This window comes from Meleagris gallopavo, chromosome 1 (assembly GCF_905368555.1).
Source record: "Meleagris gallopavo chromosome 1, MGAL_WU_HG_1.1, whole genome shotgun sequence".
Lineage (NCBI taxonomy): Eukaryota > Metazoa > Chordata > Aves > Galliformes > Phasianidae > Meleagris > Meleagris gallopavo.
Genome location: NC_139404.1, coordinates 63,346,607 through 63,370,795, shown reverse-complemented (window position 1 = coordinate 63,370,795; position 24,189 = coordinate 63,346,607). Strand labels below are relative to the sequence as shown.

The following is a 24,189-nucleotide window of genomic DNA, read 5'->3' as shown; positions in this document are numbered from 1 at the left end:
AGTACATGCATGTATTCACAGAAATGTAGAAACTTTGGTTTATTTTCTTTCTTTATCATTTGTTTATATTGAGGTGCCACTTCCTCCCTGTCATTTTCCCTCCTCTTTTAGTTCCAACTGTTTTTATGTATGACTTTTCTCTCTCATCATAACACTTAGAGGGAATTTCCCACCCTTTGCAGACTGGTATCTGAAAGTCATGAAAGTATTTGATTACTTCAGAGCAGTAATCAAATTCGTAGTTCATAAAGGAATTCCAGTTCGTAGAGGAATTGTGCATGTTCTTATGCATCTACATTGGTCAAACTGAGCTATGAGAGATTAGAATTGCAACTATGGCTTAAAGTGTAGGAAGCATGGTATGTTGCTTGAGTTTCATGATATATTGTATTGCAAGAGGAGGAAAGATGAGGAAATTCTACTGAAATCATCATACAGAGTACAAAAATTTCAGATAGGGCTCCTCTGCACTAATACCAGAGTGTATTTCCCTGTAGATGCCCACTGTTTACATCCTCCTACAGATGGTTTTGCCCTTGCAGCTTTTTATTTGCAATCTGCAGTAGTCTTATCTAGCCAGGCAGTTTCTGCATTGAGAAGCTGCCTGGCAATTCCTCCTGTAATCCTGTTAAATCATATCTAATACAAGTTGTTGCTTTGCTTTGACCAAGTCTCCAGGCATAATATCATTTTTATAGCAATATCCAGCTTGGAAGAAGTTCTGGACATATAAAGTTGCCCTACAGTCTTGATGCACACATTTAAGCATGTTTATTAGTGTGCTTTTTCTTTTTAAAAAAAAAAAAAAAAACACGTATTTTCCATTAGTCTATTCTACTCTAGAGAATTTTCTACATAAAACAGCCATAATTTTACATAACTAATAATTAAAAAAAAAAAATCCAGCAACATGCAAGAGTGATCAAAACACCTCTACTGATACTACCTTAATCCTACTAGATAACTAATCACACTCATATTTTTATAAGTAATACCACATACTTAAACATGTTTGATAGCTGTGCATTAATGTGGCAATGCTAACCAATCAATCAACATTTGCTGTTTCTCTGACAGTAAGAAAATTTTGGATCTTTTAGCAAGACAATATACTGCAATAGTTTTGAAAAGAAAAGGCAAAAAAAAAGTAGAATAACCTCGGAGAGATAGTCTTGGACTCTGGCTGGTCTGTATGTGAGGCATAAGACAGTTGTACATAGCATACACTTACAGAATTCATTTTTCAATTTATTAGCACCTGGATTCCCATCTAAAAATCAATTTATAACCATTCTAGCTAACTGAGCTTTGCCTAAATGCATGCATCAGACTAACCATCACGTTATAGTTACTGGAACCTGAATGTGTTTATGGGCCAAATTCAGCTTCAGTGGGCTGCAATTTGGTTAATGCACTCACAATTTACGTTGTGTTAGATTTTAAAGCTATGAAAATCAGTAAATTAAGACATGTAGGCACTGCTGGTTTTATATGTTCACATTTACCTGTGAGAGCAAATCTGGTAATTTAGAAAGTAAGGTTTTAGTTTGTTCTTTTTACATTGCCTCAAAGCAGTTCAAACAGTTTTTCTTCTCTGCCAAGCCCTGCACCTGGGGAGGAACAGATCCACGCACCAATATATACTGGAAGCTGACTGATCAGAAAGCAGCTTTGCAGAAAAAGACCTAGAGGGTCCTCATGCACAGCACGCTGAACATGAGCCAACAATGTACCCTTGTGGCAAAAAGAGGCTAAATGTGTCTTGGGCTGCATCAGGAAAAGTATTGCCAGCATCTCACGGAAGGTGATCCTTCCCCTCTGCTCAGCACTGGCAAGTTGTGTGTCCAGTTCTGCACACTCCAGTAAGAGAGAGGTGGACATACTGGACTGATAGAGGACCTCAAAGATGTTTAAGAGACTGGAACATCTCTCATGAAGAAAGGGTGAGAGAGCTGGGACTGTTTAGCCTAGAGCACAGAACAATGAGAGAAGATTTAATCAATGAATTTAAACACACTGGGAAGGTGCAAAGAAGACAGAGCTAGGCTCTTTCCAGCAATGTCTAGTGAGAGGACAAAACCAAAGGGCACAAGCTACAACAGAAGGTGTACCGTCTAAACACAGGGAAACTCTTTTTCATTGTGAGGGTGAAGGAGCACTGACTCAGATCATCTGGGAAAGCTGTGAAGTCTCCATCCTTGAAGATATGCCTGAACTGTGCCCAGACAACACTTAATTAGAATCAATACAAAGAAGTGCCTACTCTTGCCTGTACTTTAACTTTCTGTTCCCTTATTCTTATATTGGAAGGTACAGTAAATGAACCTTTCCTATGCATATTCTCTGTGCTCCTCAATTTTATTTATTTCACATCTATAAAATACCCCTCTTTTTTATATTTATCAGGGTGAAGTACATTGTATCCTATTTGTTTCTTTAAATTAAAGGCATTTCATACCTCAGTATCCTTGCTGCCCTTTTCTCCACTTTTTCAAGTTCTATTACATCACATTTAAAATAGAAGAATCGGAACTACCAATGGTATTCTAGATAAATTGATACTGTGCCATAATATTGTTCTCTTTTTTTGTTTGTTTGCTTTAATTCTTTTAATAATAATTCCCATCATTTGCTTTATCTTATTTACAACTGCTGTGCACCAAGTTGACATTCAGAACTATTAATTATAACCCCGAGAACTCATTCCTGGTGGTAAAATTCAGCTAAAAGCCTATGACTTCTTATGCGAATTTAACATTGTTTTCTTCCTATCTACATTTATCATCTCAAAATTTCATCTGCCATTTTACCACACACATAACTCAGTATTGTAAAATCCTTCTACAAATCACCACAGGCAACTTCTGTGCACATTATGGTCAGCAAACTTTTGTCACTTAGCTATTAACTCTTTTTCTCATATAAATTAGAAATGCAGTTAGCAGTACTGGGTCTGACTGCAGACTAGATCATCACTGTTGGAAAATATTTTCTCTCAACCATCAACAATGCATGGGACAAGCAGAAAAGAAATCTAACACAGTTCATGTTTCTACTTTTTCAATATTTACTGAACTCGTCGTTGAAGAGAGTACTTATTGCCCACGCTATCAGTTATTCATTACTCTACTGCATCAGAGGAAATCTTGTGAAACACAGTTGTTTTGCAGCTCAACATCTTTTATTACACATCCTCTCTGAAGACCTTCTTTGCCATAAAAAAGGTCACATAATTTACATGACAAGAAATAAAACAGTGTATAAGCAGTGCATATACAGACTGTATAATTAGTTTGATCTCCATAGAGCAACAGACCAGAATGGAAATTTGAGCCATGCTCCTAGGAAACCAGATGGGTATTCAGTAAGTACCAGACATTCTCCTTGGACAACCTACAGCTGGGTTTCTCCTTCATCTGTTAAATGACAGTTGTGGCACCTAACTTCCTTGGTGAAGTACTTTATGACATATTGACGAAAAACATTACAAAAAGCATTAAACAGCACTTCTTTCTAAGTTTTTGAAGCAGATTATAATGAAAGCTGAATGAGGAATCCATCTCACTTAGTGCTTATCCGTGGCAGGTTAGATTTAGAGTCAGAAGCACTTTGAGTACAAAATTAAAAATCTGTTACAGCTAGCATGAACAAAAGAAATACAATAAAATATCACTGAACGGTGAAACCACAAGTATAATGAAAATAAATTTATTATTTTCACAGTGTTTACTCTTAAAATCCTCTCTGTCAATTCCATGAAAGTTTGAGAAATATGAAAACTCCACTGAAACTCTCAACAACATGAAAGGGGAAGAATGGGGAAAATTTTTTGTAAATCTATATACAATTGTTGACTTTTCTTCAGCAATTAGTAATGTCTGAAAAGAAAATTCTAAAAACACAGAACCAGCTTGCTTTCTCTTTAGTATCATTCCTATGCTCAACAGGTCTTGGAATTGCCTTCTGGGGTCAGAATGCTCACTTCCAATACAAATAAATATAAACAGAAATAATACTAAATGCCAGTGTTCTTACCGAGTCAGTCTCCAAGCACAAGTATATTCTAACAGCTCATTCACACTGAACTGTCCTTGGTCATCCTCGTGCTGTGACAGAGAAGCATATAATGAGATACAGAATTACAATAGGATGAATGTACATTTTTTTAGTATTTTCCAAACTCAACAAACTCTTTTAGGAATCCTTTCCTTTCAAGATGCATTGGTCTTTCAGGAGATTTAATGTGGTAGTTCTGTCATATTACACTGGATAATGCTATATAGCAAACCAAGCCATACTGTCTCAGTAGTTCCTTCTATCTATATATAAATTAAGACCGCAGTCAGGCCTCAATAAATCCTGCTTCTGCACTCCTCTTACAGATAGCAGAAAGCATTATTTTGTAACCATGTTATATACAAGTAATAAAGCAGAAATTAGTTATATCAACTACCTCTGCTGCTCATTTTTTTCAGAGAGAACAGAATGGAGAACATCTGTTCCGTCCTTTGCAACCTCTCTGAAGAGACTTCTCTCACTGAAGGGTTACAGAGATGATTACTGGACTAAAGCATCTTGAGAGAAGAGAGGCTGAGCTGGGACTCTGTTCAGTCTGGAGAAGAGAAAGCTCAGGAGGGACTTTATCAATGTGTACAAATATCTGGTAGGAGGAAATAAAGGCAAGGGAGCCAGGCTTTTCTTAGTAGTACTTGCTAGCAGAACAAGAGAAACAGGATACAAATTAAAACACATGAAACGCTATCAACACATTTAAAAGAATATTGCAAGAGTGGCCAGGATCTGGAAGATGTTGCCCTGAGAGGTTATAGAGTAGGTCATAATATCTGCTGAGATATTCAGAACCTGACCAGGTACAGTTCACAGGTACTAGCTGGGAATTCTGCTCGAGCAAGGGGATTGAACTACATCATCCCAAGAGACCCCTTCCAGCCTAAACAATTATTTGAATTTGCATTAACGCATTCAGCTCAACAAATCTGTTTCTTTTCAGATATAGTCTCTTCTCCAGCCCTACACATTTGCTTCCTTTGATGCCTATGGACGGAGCTGAGCCCATGCCAGGCATATACTACCAGTTTATTAGGTCATTACCATGTCCTGAAAAATCTGCCTTTCTTCTTACTCATGATTGAATCCAGATCTTTATAATCCACAAGGCAAGGTTACTGAGAAGCTTGTGACAAGTTTGACCTCAGATTACAGAGGGAATGATAGTTATGAATAACTATAACCTTTGGAAGGGGTGAGGGAGAGAAGAATTAAATAAGAAAACAGAAGCAGGAGAGTAGAACAGCCCATAGGCACTTATTGGTGAAGAGCTTAATGTGAATTAATTCACACGAATTCTGCTTTAGATTGCTAGCTAGATATTTAGTAAAAGTACCAAGGCTGGAGATACAGATCAAGCCTGAGAAACAGCAAATTTCCTTCTTGCTCTCATACAGTAGGAAGGCCAAGGGACAGGGAGGGTTGAACTTGGAAACATGACATACAGTGAACCAGTGAGCCCTGAAGTTTAGAGAGAAATTAGATATATGACTGATATGAGCCCAGAAGCTTTAAGGGATCTGATACTCTACCATAAAAGGTGGTAATGTGAATTATCTAGTACCTAAGTACTTAATACATGGAAGGGCTATCAAAATATGAATATGCTTTTGTGACATTAAACTACAACATTACTAGAGTTTTCTATAAAGTAATATATTCCAAATATGAAAATTCGGAGGGATTCTACAGATCACAGGTCAAATTCTCTCTAAGAGTAAACACAGATTAAAACTGTAGCTCTACATACACATAACAATCTGAGATGGAACAAAAACTCTACTGCATCTAAAAATTCCTGAAGTGTACATCTTTAAAAAGGCCCATATTATTTCCCCATATTTTTGTATCTGAGTGAGAAAAAAATATTTTTCATAAACTACCTCTAATGCAGTGACTTTCAAATACATTTTACAACCATTAAAGATGCAAGTTCCAGAGAACAATAGCAACAAAATTGAATTTGTGAGCTCAGTGTAGACTACCTCAGGTCCTTCAGTTTGCTGTGGCTAGTGCGGGTCTCAGTACATCCAGAAATATCTATGAGGCTGGGTCCAGAACAAAAATAAATACTGCAGCTTTTGTCTGGACCAGACAGACCTGCTGGTGTCCGTGCCTGCAAGCAGAATCTCTTCTTTCTATTACAAGTGCTCTCTCACAGGCCCTGGAGCCGGAGGAAAAATTTGGGTCTATTACTTATGCCAGCTCAAGAGCTGGTCATGCTCTTCGCTATTATTAGTAACCTGAAGTATCTGTATGGCCTGAAGCTTTCACAGCCATGTCAGATATCATAAAGGAGTGATCAATAATTCACTTGAACATATCTTAAAATGTCACCCTTCCTGGTTAAACCCTATTGTATGTTAATAATTACAGTTCCACAAATCCTTTGTGACAGTACCTTTTTTTCTAATGGCCAGAACACTGCTAATTTGTCTTCCAAGTTTGTTATTTGTCTGAAATAATTCTTGACAGACTATTTTTGTTTGTTTGTTCATAATCATTCCATGTGGTAATTGTAAGTCTTTGTGAAACGTGAAATGTCAGGAGCTGCTCTATCTTTGCTCCTGGCCTCCACAATGCATTGCTGTATATTAAACCTCATTTTTAGACCTGTCAAACTGCAACAGAGATGAAGGAGGCTTTGAGCGTGCTAATAGGACATGGAGATTTTTGTAGCTGCATAATATCAGTGGATACTTAAACACAAGAAAATGGTTCCATTCTAATTAAGGTACTACACTGTCCCTCTAAAATGACATAAATATGTAAACAAAGGGAAAAAAATTTGTGATGGACCACTGACTTCACTTTCCTCAGAGTGTTCACACAACTCATTACTCTTGGTAAAATAATAACACCAGTAACACTGATAAATATACATTAAAAATGTGGGGAAAAAAAATCCAAAAGGTGCAGAATTTCCCACTCCTGTCAAGAGATGCTCTTTGTCTTTCTACATGGAATGAAACTGAGCTTCAATTTATTTATATAATACAAAGATAACCTTATGCCTTCTGCGTAAGTTCTGTTTGGAATTGTGTAGGAATCTGGCATTTTGGTGTGTTAAATGAGTTTTGTTTAAGAGCATTAAGGCTGTAAATCTAATGACTGAAAAGCAAACAAACAAATTCAAATTAAAGGTCATGCACTAGCTCAAAAGTCTGTGATTCCAAGTAAAGCTTCAGGCCAAATTGCTTGCTTGCAACTGCTCAGTTCAAAACAATTTCCTCGTTATATCATAACATATATCATAACACAGAAAGTTAGCTTCCCATAGAATGAAAGGAAGCAAATATTCACCTTAATAAGTATATATTTTTTTTCAGCTGAATTCACAAAAGAATTGCAAACAGTTACTGGCCAAAGACTGTAAACACTCAATTTTTTAAAAAATTAATTGCACGTTACTTGCAGGGAGCTGATTATTTCGTTTTTTAAGTACAATAGTGAAATATTTATTTGCATACACAGATAGAAATTTTAAACTTTGCATCCAGATTTTCACAATGTAAAGTATGCCTTAATAAGTATTGCAGTGTTGGTGTAAAGTTCTGATTCCCTAGCACACAAGTTAAGATTTTAATCCTCAGATTATTATATTACATATATATCATCAGTTTCCAGAGCAAATAATTCTGAGAATCTATACTAACAGCAGATCCATACACTGCAAACAAGAGATTTGTTGCATTTTTATTTTTTTCATTTGAATACAGAGCATCTTGTAGAGAATCAATCACTGGTTTGTTAGTCTGAAAAAGAGTTTGCTGGCAAGTTGTTTGCAGCCTCCACTTTTCAGAGCATTTATGTTCAAAATACCTTCAGTACATCCTGTATGCATGTAAGTAGCAAACTGTCTTTCTATCAAACTTCTAATTCGTATCATTTTTTTTCTCACACAGAAAATACTGGAGACTAGCAGCTACTCAGCAGAAGGGTCCATACTGCCTTATTCTGTTTCGCAGAGATGCTGACCTAAAAGAGGATCTTTCTGCCACTACATAGACTTAGATGTGTCTGTAATCATACTTAATTGGATTTGTTTGGCAGCATGATATGAAAATAAGAATTAAAGATTTTTTCCCACCTCTAAATACAGGATGTATTGTCACAAATCTAACACCAAGAAAGGACTATAACTACTGTTTAAGTTTACTATGCGATTAACACAAACAATAGAAATTATAGTGATTCCTGCCTCAATTTCAACAACAGTTAAATGACAGTAAGGCATTACAGATGCCTTCTCAAGAAAAAAGCTCATTCCAAAGGTAACCAGATGTGTTATTTTTACTGCTGTAATATGAAGATAGGCTGAAAAAGGACACACAAGATGGGTACCACCTCACTCCCTTCCAAAGGCATATGTAAACATCAACTAATTTACTCAAGATTGAGAACAAGAAGTTGGCAATCCATTGATCTGAACCATTCTTGAAGAAGTGACCTGTTGATGAAAACTCCTGTATTTCCTAATATTACTTTCTTCTTGGGCAATGCTCTACCAAGAAGAATCAATGGTCTTTCCAGATAAATAATTAAATGAATAATACTGACAGTGAATAATGCCAATAATTTAAGCCATAACTTTACAAATTAGCGCTAGATTATTCTGTGATTTTTTTTTGAATAGTAGAAGTGTTAACTAGAAGAAGAAAATATATATATATTTGGCCTCACAATAGTCATTTCTTAATGATTCACATAACATATATTGAACTTGATGTTTATCTAGGTGACATTTATAAGTGAAAAGGATGTCCCTTTCATTTTTGGTCAGATATTCATCACCTAGTTCATATTTTGACAGACCCAGAGTGATAGCACACCTATTCAAAACAGTTAATTGGAACCATCTGTGAAGAGAATCAGTGCTGTCAGTGAAAACTGTCCAGAACATCAAAGTTTCTGCTCTACTGCAAACTTTGCGTTAAAGGTAATTCAAAGCAGTCCACTGGGAATAAAACTCACATTTATTAGCATAAATCAGTGTCATTAAAGTTCAGCAATCTGTTTCAAAGGCTACTTAATCTCAAATAACCTGAACACGAATTTCTCTGAATTTAAACTGATAAAATGATTTTTTCTTTAAGGGCTTTTGCATGTGTACAAACACACACAGACACTCTATGGCACCTCACACATGCACAAACACATATTGTAATTCCAGCTTTCATCAGCCTTTGACTTTCAGTGATATTGACCAGAATCCATATCTGTTTTTTCCCTTGTTATATTTCAAAACATAGAAGAAGAATATAAAATAATGTATCCTTAACAAACTGAAATCATTAGCATCATTAAAGTCTAATAAAAATGATTTTTTTCTGAAAAGATTGCCTCTAATCTTTTTCAGCTGTGCGTTCTCTACAGTGACACATTAGATGTAAACACAAGAGCAAAGCAGAGAGATTTCCCTGTATGTTTCAACAAGAGTTTGGCAATAAAATATGTATAAACAGGAAAGCAAATAATCTCTTTAATTATTACTGCAGGTTGCTACATAAAAGGATTGGTGGGACTTTATTCCTTTAGGCACACTGAAAGAAAGAGGATGAAAAAAAGCAGACTTACCATTCGAGCCAAACTTTGCTTCAAATTTGTAGTGGTGTGTAGATGAAGATGAATGTCAGTGGTTGCCTTGCGAAGACTCTCGTGGCTGCCCAAACTATGATTACTACAGTTTGGGGAGGAAAACAAATGGTTATCTCTGCTTATCATTTGTATTATTTTCCTATCTCTCATTCTCCTAAAAGAACAGGTGGAATACATTCTCAGTGCAAAGCAAATTGAATGACATAAAAATCAGTGCCTGGCGTCTACATCTGTGCAGACTGATGGAGCTTGGTTCAGGCTCATTCTCTTGTGAAACAATTTGAATGAATAATTGCTTGGTTATATCTTCAACCATTGATTTCTATAAAAGAACAACATTGAAACAGAAATAATATTCTAAGCAAACTGCATTGTACTTCCAAACTTTATTAATGTATTCTTCAATCCCAAATTAGGGCAACTGTACAAAGTATCTTGGTTATACATGCACCACTGTAGGATGACTTGCAGTATTTTAAACCCAAGCTGAAAATCAAATATTAACTATAGGCTTAGAAATTACATACGTTAGTGGCCCCTGATTTTCAAAGAAATCTAAGTTCTAGCACTTTGCAGCTCACATAAAGACAGTAAAAGAAGCTGCAAGTCAATTTTCTGTCTCATCAAATTGTTTGCCAGTTAAAGTCAGACACAGACATCTACTCACGAAGATGGAGTGGTTATGGAGCAGTTCTCTGTACTCAATGTACTCTGCCGGTCAGGCGCACTTTAACTGGGAGGTAAATTCTTTCTTATTTGCCTCATGAGAGCAGCTTTTAGTCCACTTGTAACTTAGAAGAAGTTGCCAAGATAATACAGCTTTAGTTTATCACTATCAAAATTACTTGGAACAAAAATAATTCTAGAATCTCCCTTCCTTTTCTAGTTTTAATCAGGTGGAATAATGCAAAAATTAGTTTCAGTGTTAAGGGAACAATATGTTTACATTAAAAAAAAATCCGTTAGGATTAGTAGCTGGGAAAAGCGACACTGATTTTTGCAAAGGCAAATTCATTGCCAAAACAAGCTAATATGCATCATCAGTTACAACTCAAGTGTGTGTTCAATTAGTTTCATGCTGCTTCTTTTAAGGCTCCAGACACAAGAGTGTCAAAAGGAATATTCTGTATTTATTCAGATTTACAGAATAGCAAGTTGTTTCAGAACTCCCTGGACCATGAAGGAAAAAAAAGCTGATTGCTTTCTCTTAAGTATCATAGAGTACTGAGAATTCAGATATAGAAGGTGTTTCTTTCTCCCTATAAAGGACTTCTGATAGAATGTCTAAATAAAATCAGCTTAATTTACTTCCAAAAAACCATTCCTGGCTCTATGAATATATCACAGAAAGAATGAAGTAGAGGAGAGACAACAGCAGAAGTCTCCAGTACAAACGAATGGTTAAACATAAATAAATGTGCTGCACATAATTGCCATCTGTACAATTACAAGAAATTAATGTATCTTGTAAATGTTGGCTCATGACCAACCTGTTGTCCACCAGGACACCCAGGTACTTCTCTGCAGAGCTCCTTTCCAGCAGGTTAGCCCTTAACCTGTACTGATGCATAAATTTATTCCTCCCCAGGAGCAAGACTCTACACTTCCTTGCGTAAAACTTCATAAGGTTCCTCCACCCCCAACACTCTAGACTTGCTGAATGGCAGTACAGACTTCTGGTGTGTCAGTCTCTCCTCCCAGCTTTGTATCATCAGCAAACCTGCTAAGGGTGCATTCTATTTCTTTTTTCAGGTCATTGATGAAGATGTTAAACAAGACTGGATCCAGTATCAACCCCTGCAGAACACTATCAATTACAGGCCTCCAACCTACACTCTGTACCATTGATTACAATCCTCTGAGCTCTGCCAGTCAGACAATTCTCAATCCACCTCCCTGTCCACTCATCTATCCCACACTTCCAAAGATTACCTATGAGAATGTTATGGGGGACAGAGTCAAATGCCTTGCTGAAGTTAAGGTACACAGCATCCACAACATCCCTGCATCTACCCAGTCAGTGATGACATCAAAGAAGGCCACTAGACCTGCCAAGTGTAATTTCCCCTTGGTGAACCCACATCGATGACTATTGATAATCTTGTTCTCTTCCATTTGTTTGGAGACAACATGCAATAAGTTGTTCCACCACCTCCCCAGAGATGGAGGTGAGGCTGACTGACCTGTAGTTTTCTCCTTTTTGATACTGTTGAAGACTGGAGAGAAATTGGCTTTCCTCCAATCTCTATGCACTTCTTCCATTCTCCAACACCTTTCAAAGACAATAGAGTGTAGTTTGGCAATCACTTCTGCCAGCTCCCTCAGTACTTGTAGGTACATAACATTGGAGCTCATGGATTTGTATGCATTGTTTGCCTAGACAATCTCCAATCAGATCCTCCTCCACCAAGGAGGACTCTTTTCCCACTTTCTCTCTTATGTCCAGAGTCTGGAATTCCCAAGGGGCAGTCTTAGCAGTGAAGACTGAAGCAAAGTGCTCAGTAACTTCTTAGTGTTCTTTGTTTCCAAGGCACTCACTTCTTCCAGCAGCAGGCCCACATTTTCCCTAGTCTTCCCTTTGCTGTTGACATACTTAAAGATTTCTTGATGTCCTTGACCTCCCTCGCCAGATTTAATTCCAAGTGGGCCTCAGCCCTTCTTGTCACATCCCTGCAGGCCCTGACAACATTCCTGCCTCATCCATGTGAATCTCCTGCCATCTCTGCCTGATTTCTTACTCTTAGGGATACACCAATCTTGAGCTTGGAAGAAGTGGTGCTTGAATGACAACCAATCATCTTGGGTCCCCTTAGCTTCCAATGTTCTAACTCAGGGAATACATTCAAGTAGGTCTTTGAAGAGGTCAAAGCTTACTCTCCTGAAGTCCAGGGTTGAAATCATCTACTTTTCACCTTGTTTCTTCCATGTAAGATCCTGAACTCCACTATCTCATGGTTGCTGCATCCAAGGCTGCCCCCAGCCTTCACAGTCCCAATCATTCCTTTATTTTACCCCAACATTGTTTCTGCTCTTTCCATTCTGCCCTGCCTTCTGTCTCAGGACAAGTATAGCAACAAGAAGGTTATAAACAAACATGCTTGTGTGTCCTCACTCACTTTTTCCATGATTTCTCCAGCTTGTTGATTCCCTGTGTAATCCCAACTTTAAGCCAAACCAATGCTAAAAATCAGAATAGCTTTACAAACTAACTAACAGAAACATTCCTCTTTACAAACAAATAGCTTTACAAACTAACTAACAGAAACATTTAAACTAACAGAACATTCCTCTTTTTTTATAAGTTTGTACACAGACATACAGAAACTTTGATCAGTATTGTTATTCCACTTCATCATGCTTGCAGGCAAAATAACTGCACCAAAGTTTAATTTTGCAGTTACACTTCACAGTGGTTTGTGTTAGCTCTGCTATGTCAGGCAGATACTGTACATCAACAAATCCTTTATTGACACAGCAATGCTGACTGAAATGCTGTAGGCAGATGTACTGGCCTTACAGTTGATTTTATGACTGGATTTTATTTGCACAAATGCAAAAATAATTTTTTTATAGATATTGTGACACAGCAGACTAGACAAAATGAATTTATCTCTGTAAAATAAAATGGAAACTTGTCCTAGATAAATAGTGAGCTACCAAAAACAATGGTGCAGTTTTGCCATGAATTCACAGACTACCTTCTAGCTATACCCCAGGCCTGGACCCTTGCAGATCTATTACTCTGTCTGTACTGAGAAGAAAAGCAATATAGCCATTTTTTGAGGATACTATTATTGTAAGTAACCAGTTTGCAGTGCTCTGAGCTCTGTAAAGGAAATGCAAAATAATGCTATATTATTACCAGTTTTTCCCCTATTTTTGCTGAAATATTTTGTAGAGAATTCAGCTTTGATGAAAACTCCATGAGAAAAGACAAAGTGAAAGAGTCTTTCTTTTTAAGAGACAAGGAAATGAACAAATCAAAGTGACTTGCTCATGGTCCCACAATATATCTAAAGCAGAAAAAGGGAAAATCCCTCGCCCTTTTAATTCTCTCATCACTAGATGATCTCGCCTCTCCTCATCAATGTTCTCTCACGTGCTACAAGCTCCTAATCCAAATGCAGTTCCACCAGCATGAGATGATTTTCTTTTTTTTAATGCTTAGCTGAGCAACAGCTCTGAATAAGACACAATCCACAGCAAGAGAAAATGATATTTATTTTTTATAAAGAACATATTCATCCAAAAGGTGCTTGCTTGTAATGATCCCAATCTGCCTGATTATAACTATGGCCAGCCTATAATTAATAGCTTAAACTTAACTTTGTGTGGAAACCAATTCTTATTTAGGTCTCAGTTCTCAGAGAATATAATTAGCAAGGCAAAAAAAAAAAAAAAAAAAAAAAAAGTCATCAGTAAGGTCACAGGCAAGCATAAGATTATAAATGATAAGCATTAGTTGTTTCTGTTCCAAACTCCTGCTCACTATGTTGGCTGAACTGCAAAGCAATAAGGTAATTGAATGCTACAGCATGGTAGAAAGTAGATGGCACTAAAAATACATAGGAAAAAAAGATGTATTAAAAAATCTGATACCTTCAAAAATAAAGTAAAAAGATGTTTAGAAATAAAGATTATAACTATTCCTGGATAACAGCCATTGCTGGGTCTGCATTGCAGCTATCTCTTTACTAACAACAGCCAGATCAATAAACAAAAGTCCAAAATTCTTATGTACAGGCACATGCATTGTTCTATTAGGCACCTCAGGATGCCCTGAGCTTCTGGTCTGGAGCTCCAAAGGCAAAAATAGTCTAAATGGAAGATGGAAGATCTGCTTTCAGATGGTCTTTTTTTTTTTACTTGCTGTTGGCATTGAGTTATTTCACACTAGCTGCTTAATCACAATATAAGTTACTTTTATTTAACATCTTTCATAAAGGGCATCGCAAAATCATTTTGAGGGGCATACATTCTAAAATTAAAGAGATATGGGAAACTAAAAGCAAAATTTAAAAGTAGATGTACAAGTTCTGGGACAAGGAATGACAAAGAGAAGATTTTCAGAAATAGCAAATGGCCCTCTAAGAAATGAAGACCAAGAAAAGGACAAGTGTAAAGGAGTGGAGACAACAGCCTCAGCTAGGAAACACAGAGACAGAAGGCAGAACTAAGCTATGGATGCAAATAGTGGTAAAAATTGATGAGAAAGATTTTTACTTCTCTTTTCTTTCAAGGGCAGAGTTCTGCATCCAGATGCATTTACAGTGAACATGTGAAAAAAATAAGTGTGTGAAATCAGCTGGGGAAGCTATTAACATTCACCTTACGGTGACAAAAGGGGAAGGGAGAAGGTGGCGATGGTTCCTGATAGCACTCTACAGATTCTGCAAGAAAACCTTGCAGGAAAAAGAAGTGTAGGAAGAGAAAGAAAGCCTGTGGTTTGAGGCAAGCCTAGGATTACTGATCAGTAAATAAATAAATAAATAAATAAATAAATAAATAAAGCAGAAACCAATGAGATTCCAAATCAGAGTTTCGCATACTGCTCTCTTAGTTATGGTCTTGACTGCAATCTATATACGAGTTTCTGACTTTTTAAATATTTGAGTATTTGAAATCCCTTGTGAATCAGACTGGATGTGTACTCAAGGCTGTCTCCACAGTAAAGGAATAATGAATCATAACATTTTGCAGTGTAAAGTGTAATTGTCACCAGCACATGAGTATTTGTTCCCCATCCTACTGAAAGCTAAATGGATTCTGGAAGTAATCAAGTCTTTCAGGTGCTTCTGCAGGAGGCATGATGGGGTGCTCATTAATACAGTCCAATATAACAGCAAATAAAAGCTTCTGACAGATTATACAATGTCATCTGGCTCACTAAATCACTGTGGTCTAAAAACAATTCATCATGTCACCATTTTGACTTCACTTTTTTTTTTTTTTTTTCCCCAAGATTACAATAAAGCAGGAGCAGCAAAGTATTAATTCTCTACACTATCTCATAATTTTGGGAATTTCTATTGGAATTCATCCTTAATGATTTCCATATACTTTGCTATGGAAGAACTCTGCACAAGTACACCAAATTGCTCTGTTAGCAACATAGTATGGAAAGCAATTTGCTCTAACAGATAGCCTAGGCATAGGAAAAAAATTAACCCTGAGGCATCTCCACAGGCTGTTAAGCTACCCGAGGGATGATTTTGGTTTAGGGTTTCAAATTTCAGATTCAGGACTCTGATGGGGAGGCAGAAGAAAGAAGACTGAGGATATAGTGCAGAGTAAAATTACAAGCCACTGAGGCCAGAAGCGCAGCCCTGTCCTGTCTGCAAGACAGTGAAGGAGCAAAGGGAAAAAAGATGAGAACATTATTGACCTTGTTTCACTGCTAACGAGACATGCATAGATTCTGCAAGTGCAGGAATTTAAACAGTCCACTATTGATGAGTTCTGCTCAACAGTGAAAATAAAACTATTTAGAACATGCTGTACACTATACTGAAACACTGAGCTCACTCTCAACACAAAGGCTCATTGTTTCCATTTTCTTTGGAAATTAATATGAAATGAGAAGAGACATAGAAAAAAAAAACCAACAAAGCAAAACGAAAAAACAACATACCAAAACCCCAGCAGCCCAGGCCCTCTCATGTAATGAGGAGATCTACCTATGGCCCTATTCCCTGCTCAGCAGTTATCGTGTTACAGCTTTTCAGGAGGTGCTCTGCTATTCAGCTCCTGCTTTGCAGAGATTTGAGCAAGTAAAAAGTGGGCTCAGGAATGTTAATGTCTCCATCTTCAGTAGCAAACTATAACTGACTGGAAACATCTGAACACTTGACCTGCTTACCTGTGTAAGTGCACAAGTATACAAACTGGCTGTGTTGCACTGTGTGTCATTTAATTCCTCTGACAACTACATTATTTTTATTATTCAAGCTGGCTTGCTCTGGGCTAGTGTAAGTAATCTTTATACTGAGAACAAGATAGCTTCTAAAATATTCCCTTTATATTACAAAAATATATTATTTTATCTAGCACTTCATGTCTCCAGCAGATGAGCTGTGATTCTTGCAGTACCAGCTTAACATGTTACCGCACAGAATTGCCAGCTTCTCCCCTTCTGCTAAAAGTCACTATCCCTGTAGCACAGCTGACAGCAAAAGCCTGCGCTTTAGTTACTTAATACACAAAATCTGCTCACTTTTGTGTTTTGTATTTAAGCTGTCAGAGAGCAAGAAACAACTAGCTGAGTCCGGTAGTGTTTCTAGCCACCACAAAAGTTTACTTGAATAATTATGAATCAAAGCACTTACTTCCTAACTTGTAGTCCACAAACAGAAACATCTATTTGTACGTATTCTTCAGTTTGCATTAGTGCTGTCTTTGTTTGCCCCAGTGGTTATAGAGAGAAATGTCCTGCTAAGCAGATGTGCTTAATACTGTTTATCATGTTTTTGATGATTTTCCCCCTTGAAGATATGCATGCCTCCTCATGCATCTCTGAGACACCAGAAATAAGAAGCACCCTTGTATAATAGATGAGAAAAGCCAAAAGGACAAAGGAGTGATACAAAATGTTCAAGGCTTGACAAAGCTTCTGTAAAGAAGCCAGGATTTAAATCCTTGCACTGAACCACACAATCATCTCTGTAGAACATAAGTACAATGTCATCCAGGTGTTTAAGCAACTATACATTTTTAGAACATAATACTCTTAACTTTCCCTACACCTGTGTTTACAAAGCACATAAGCAGAGTGTATTCCATGCATAGTTCATATTATGCAATAAATAATCAATACAACCTCTTAATTAGATACTTACTTTTGTAAGAATTCATCAGAGCCGCAAACACTTAGAAGACATTCTTCATGGACTGGGTATTGATTTGTGCAACGGAGGATCTCCACAATTAAGTCATGAGTTATACATCCAGCTTTAAATAAAGATAGCAAGAAAAATTTATAGTATCCTGCTAGAGAATTTCAGGCTGCATTCTTAAGTAAATGAGAATTTCTTTCTAATTCATTACTATTGCTAGATACTAGTTTCATCAAGAGAAATTAGAACAAGCCACATCTGATTTTATTTATTTTGCTTTAAATACTCCACATGTAACAAAATCTATGTCCATTTACAGGAAACTAACTGATTTCTAGGTAGCTGGAATGAAGTGCCGAGTGCCCCCCCCCCCCCCCAAAAAAAAAAAAAAAGAAGTGGTGAATAGTTAATCTTTTAAATCTGTAAATACTGAGCCATTTTCCTAATGAATATCTCAATACATTTCCTATGTATGAACATGACCTGATGCAAAAGTTGAGATTTTGTCACAGGGAGGCTCCAGAATTTTCTTATCATTATATCTGCATTTTATTATTCATAATCAAGAAGCAAACTAAGAAAAACAAGAACTATTGATCAAAAACTGCAAACAATAATGTGTAGTCAAATTTCAAGTATGCCAATAGGTTTGCTCTTTATAGGCATGGAGTGCATACTCCACCAGCACTGATGCTTCAAAGTGGAGATACCTCTCTTTAGCAGAAACCACTTCTGACTTTTCAATGAAAAATTTTTGTATCGAGGTGGTTTCACAACAGAAGATAAAGTCTGAACTTGTTCCACAATTCCAAGGCAATCTCACTGTCTGTAGTAGAAACTTAGAAAAGCCAAAGCAGGTTTTCCTCTCTTTTTCATTCGTGGTATTTCCTTATCTCTTCAAAATAAGTGGCTTCAGGAGCTTTTAATATAAGCTTCAAGTGAACTCTTCCATGTAAGAAATGAAAAGTACTCACAGTTAAATAAATTCCACAAAAATTGAATGTGCAATTCACACTTCTGTGTTGATTTTTTTACACTGCTCCAGATTCAGTAATCAATTGCAAACTGTCTAATCAATCACTTTCCATTGAGTTTAATGGTTTTCTGAATCAACAAAGTAGCCAAGACACACTGGCAAAACTGGCCCAGAATTTTGACAGGATTATTTTAAAACAAAACAAGAAATGCAGAATTGTTTCTGCAGGGAAGTTTAAGGGAACGTGATACTAAAAAATCATCAGAGAATTGCAAACATTTTTAGAGCAGGTAGTTGCAATTAAAAAAATTAAGAAAAAAAAAAAAAAAGAAAAAAAAACTGAAATAAAAGAGTTAATTACCATAGGTAATTTTTAAACAAAAGCATCACAGATTCAGAAGTTCCCCTACGGAAGTTTTCCTTTTATCCACAGGGACAGTTTTCTTCCCTAGAATACAGTTGGATTACACAATGTCTATCAGTTTTATTGGTATTAAGTAACCAGCTCTTTGACAACTTGCTATCTTCATCAGTTCCTCATAGGTACTTTGATATGTAAACTGCAAAGCTTTTTTGTTGAATTTACCCACACCAGAGAAAGGAGAAAGGTACAGAATCTTGAATTAAGATCATAAGATGCATATTGCTCAAATCACTCTGGAAAAAAGAACTGAAACTTGCAACCATCATTCATTTGTACTCTGAGATCTATTTTTCTTTCCTTTCTTTGCCAGTTCTTCTAGGACTGAACAATTCTTTCCACTCTTATATTAGATGGGAGAAAACACTGTACTCCAACCATTCTGTTCCAAATGGCTCAAGACCTTTAGCCTTACATATCATGGTATTCACAAAATTTTGATTGAAGATGATTCAAAAATTTGCCAGACTTTTGTCATGGTTTCATGATTTTTCATTATCGGTGTTCCACATCATAACATCATGCAATGCACTGGGGGTTTGACTGCTGATGCTCAAGTTCCGGGTGCCTGTCCAGAGGAGAAGAGCAGCTACGTTTCCCCAGGGGGCTTTGCGGTCAGCGAGGAGATATAACTCCCGGCAAGGTCACCTGATGCTCTCTTCTTTGCCTGCGCTGCTTCGCTTGCGCTTCTCTGCCTGCGCTGCTTCGCTTGCGCTTCTCTGCCTGCGCTTCTCGCCTGCGCTTCTCATCTCAGCGTTGTGGTAAGGCTGATCCACTATCAATTTCACATTCTCTCTCCTTATAAAATTCTGTTGATACCATATTTAGTAAATTACTTTGTTTTACCTCAGATTGTTGCCACTGTTTTCAATTATTTCGGGGTCCCTTATTTTCTTTTTTTTTCCCGGGGGCGCGGATCCGCGGATCCCTCCGCCCTTCTAGTCACGGAACCGGGCCGAACCAGCCCGTAAACCGTTGACATTCTTGGTGGAGAATGCGGGCAACAGTTGCTTTTTAGCTTTTTGAACAAATCTCTCTCTCCGCTCTCAGACAGCTTCATTGGGAAAGTTTATCTGTTTCACCAGTACTGTCTGAAAGCGTGACCTTGAAAAGTCCAGGCGGACGGCCAATACTCTAGGATATTTGTAAACTTTGAGCCTTGCTATCTTGTTTCTGTAAAAGAAAAAAAAAAGAGAAAAAAATGCTTTCTCTACTGAAACTGCCTTTTAAGGGGCTGCATGCCACTGTCTCTTCTTTCTTAATGCTAAAAACATACTGGGCCTTAATTAAGTTCACCACTTTGCTCTATGGAGCAATAGGTATATATAGCCAATTGATGTCACTTGCCCCTGTAAGAGGACGGAAAATGAAACGAATCTCGACTCAGTTAGAAGAGAAGAAAGAAGAGGAGAGAGGTCCAGAGGAGTGGCTCCAAGATCCACAAGAAGCACCCCTAAGTCCAGGGGAGGGGCCCTCAGTAAGACCACGGTCACCGGCGCCAATGAGGGCAACAAGAAGTCCCGAAAGAGTAAGAGGTGAGCAAGATATCGTTACCATTGTTGATCGATCTCTGAAAATGAATGAAATTCGAAGTCTGAGAAAAGACTTTTCACGTCACCCAAATGAGCCTATTGCCACTTGGTTACTTCGATGTTGGGACAATGGGGCCTGCCCAGGAAATTCAGTTCCTAGGTATAAAGTGGCAAGATGGCCGTCGTCACATCCCAACAGATGTGATCAACAAAATCAGTGCCATGTCTCCACCCACTAATAAGAAAGAGACACAATCGTTCCTGGGTGTAGTGGGTTTTTGGAGAATGCATGTTCCAAACTACAGCCTCATTGTAAGCCCCCTTTATCAGGTGACACGGAAGAAGAATGATTTTATGTGGGGTCCTGAGCAGCAGCAGGCTTTTGAGCAGATTAAACAAGAGATAGCCCGTGCCGTGGCCCTGGGGCCAGTACGGATGGAACAGGATGCGAAGAACATCCTCTACACTGCTGCTGGAGAGAAAGGTCCCACTTGGAGTTTGTGGCAAAGAGCCTCAGGAGAGACCCGAGGCCGACCCCTGGGATTCTGGAGTCGGGCGTACAGAGGGTCTGAAGAGTGCTACACTCCAACTGAGAAGGAGATCTTAGCCGCGTATGAGGGGGTTCGGGCTGCTTCCGAAGTAATCGGTACAGAAACACAGCTCCTTCTGGCACCTCGACTGCCAGTGCTGAACTGGATGTTCAAGGGAAAGGGTCCCTCCACCCATCATGCTACTGATGCCACTTGGAGTAAGTGGATTGCGCTGATTACGCAGCGAGCGCGGATGGGGAATCTCAACCGTCCAGGAATCCTAGAGGTGATCATGGACTGGCCTGAAGGCAAAAAGTTTGGAACACCGCCAGCAGAAGAGATATCACGTGCTAAAGAGGCCCCACCATATAATGAACTACCCGAAAATGAGAAGACATACGCCCTATTCACAGATGGATCGTGTTGTATTGTGGGGAAACACCGCAGATGGAAAGCCGCTGTGTGGAGCCCCACACGACAAGTTGCAGAGGCCACTGAAGGAAAAGGAGAATCGAGCCAATTTGCAGAGGTAAAGGCTGTCCAACTGGCCTTGGATGTTGCTGAACGGGAGAGGTGGCCAATGCTTTATGTTTACACTGACTCGTGGATGGTGGCAAATGCTCTATGGGGGTGGTTACAGCAGTGGGAGCAAAACAACTGGCAAAGAAAGGGTAAACCTATTTGGGCTGCTGACCTGTGGAAAGATATTGCTGCCCGAATAAAGAATATGGTTATAAAGGTGCGTCACGTAGATGCCCATGTGCCCAAGAATAGGGCTACTGAAGAGCAGCAAAATAACCATCAGGTAGACAGAGCTGCCAGAATTGAGGTGGCCCAAACAGATCTGGACTGGCAGAACAAGGGTGAATTATTTCTAGCCCGATGGGCCCATGAGACCTCAGGCCATCAAGGGAGAGATGCGACATATAAGTGGGCTAGAGACCGAGGGGTGGATTTAACTATGGATGCTATTGTGCAAATCATTCACGACTGTGACACGTGTGCCACAATTAAACAAGCCAAGAGAATGAAACCTCTCTGGGAGGAAGGGCGATGGCAAAAGTACAAATATGGGGAGGCATGGCAGGTTGATTATATCACCTTGCCACGATCTCGTAATGGTAAGCGTTATGTGCTCACCATGGTGGAGGCAACAACTGGGTGGCTTGAAACCTATGCAGTACCCCACGCTACCGCCCGAAATACCATACTAGGTCTTGAGACACAAGTCCTGTGGCGACATGGTACCCCAGAAAGAATTGAGTCAGATAATGGGACTCATTTTAAAAATTCTCTTGTAGGTACCTGGGCTAAAGGTCATGGTATTGAGTGGATTTACCATATTCCCTACCATGCACCGGCCTCAGGTAAGATTGAACGATACAATGGGTTGTTAAAAACTATGCTGAAAGCAATGGGAGGCGGTACATTTAAGCACTGGGAGAAGCATTTGGCAGAAGCCACCTGGTTAGTCAATACCAGAGGATCTATCAATCGTGGTGGTCCAACCCAGTCCAGCTCCCTACATACCGTAGAGGGAGATAAAGTCCCTGTTGTACATGTAAAGAATATGTTGGGAAAGGCAGTTTGGGTTATTCCAGCCTCTGAGAAGGACAAACCTCTTCGTGGAACTGTTTTTGCCCAGGGACCTGGGTCCACTTGGTGGGTGATGCAGGAAAACGGGGATGTTCAATGTGTACCGCAAGGGAACTTGATGTTGAGGGAGTGCAGTCAGTAATTCCTAGTGCGTGTGTTTATATTTTGTTTGTATATATTAAGCATGATGTAGTGATGTGGAATAAGGGGTGGAATGTCATGGTTTCATGATTTTTCATTATCGGTGTTCCACATCATAACATCATGCAATGCACTGGGGGTTTGACTGCTGATGCTCAAGTTCCGGGTGCCTGTCCAGAGGAGAAGAGCAGCTACGTTTCCCCAGGGGGCTTTGCGGTCAGCGAGGAGATATAACTCCCGGCAAGGTCACCTGATGCTCTCTTCTTTGCCTGCGCTGCTTCGCTTGCGCTTCTCTGCCTGCGCTGCTTCGCTTGCGCTTCTCTGCCTGCGCTTCTCGCCTGCGCTTCTCATCTCAGCGTTGTGGTAAGGCTGATCCACTATCAATTTCACATTCTCTCTCCTTATAAAATTCTGTTGATACCATATTTAGTAAATTACTTTGTTTTACCTCAGATTGTTGCCACTGTTTTCAATTATTTCGGGGTCCCTTATTTTCTTTTTTTTTCCCGGGGGCGCGGATCCGCGGATCCCTCCGCCCTTCTAGTCACGGAACCGGGCCGAACCAGCCCGTAAACCGTTGACAACTTTCCATTAACTGTGGAGATGCTCCAAACACAAGTAACCAAGCTTGTATAAGTAAATGTGGAAGCCTTTGCTAAAGTATTTATAAAAAAAATATGTGTTTTAATACATGCTGACTGACATTCTATAGAGCTTTGGATTTTCAGCTTTCAACCTGTCAAACTAATATTCAGCCTTTTATGGTCAAATAATCTTTGCATACACAAAACACTATCACTTAATGAAGCAGCATGGACGGGATTTATTCTTCATTTCTTTCTTTTATCCATATGTGGATTAAGATGTAAAAATTACTAGAGACGGAAACAAAGCTTCTCCCATTCACCATCAGTACAGAAAGCACTGTGGCAGTGGCAGCTTCCTGTAAACACTAGTAATCAGGTAGAGAGGAACCTCAGGAAGTCCATCTAATTTAGTCTCCTGCCTGAAGGAGGGTGAATACTGAATTCAGTCCATCTTGCTCTGTGTTTTCTCCTGTCAGATCTTAAAAAAACTCCAAGGATGCAAACTCCATGACCTCTATGGGCAAACTGTTCCAATTTGCAATTATGGTCCTTTTTCTTACATCCAGCTGGGATTTCTCCAGTGTCATTTTATGAACATGGGTGCAGAGGTGTCTTGACAATCAAAGACTCTTAAGTCTTCAGTTTAGCAGTAGAGTTAATGATGTGAAAAGTTCCATGACTGAATGAGGACTACCTTTACATTTTAAATGAGCTTAAATTGCTTATGAACCAACGCTTGAATGTTGGCCCCATGTTATACTGCCAGAATTGGTCCTGATTATGATTAAAGAAATAGGAATCTACATACTAGCAAAGTTTCATACACTATGAGCTTTTAATTTCATGGTAAATTCATTGAATGAATATGCTCAGAACTCACGTAAGGCTTACTCTCTAAGTATCTTTCC

General features: G+C 38.6%; 1 protein-coding gene across 6 annotated transcripts in view; it reads right to left on the bottom strand.

Moving 5' to 3' along the window:
* The window catches only part of PIK3C2G (phosphatidylinositol-4-phosphate 3-kinase catalytic subunit type 2 gamma), a 290,952-nt gene that overhangs the window by 170,806 nt on the left and 95,957 nt on the right, over nt 1-24,189 (bottom strand). For all 6 annotated transcript variants that reach the window (XM_085230990.1, XM_085230979.1, XM_085231006.1 and 3 more), the window contains 3 exons: nt 17,502-17,613; nt 9,646-9,748; nt 4,036-4,106 (listed from right to left, as the gene is read on the bottom strand). In XM_085230990.1, the coding sequence (XP_085087116.1) occupies nt 4,036-4,106; nt 9,646-9,748; nt 17,502-17,613 (286 nt within the window). The remainder of the gene's footprint in view (nt 1-4,035; nt 4,107-9,645; nt 9,749-17,501; nt 17,614-24,189) is intronic.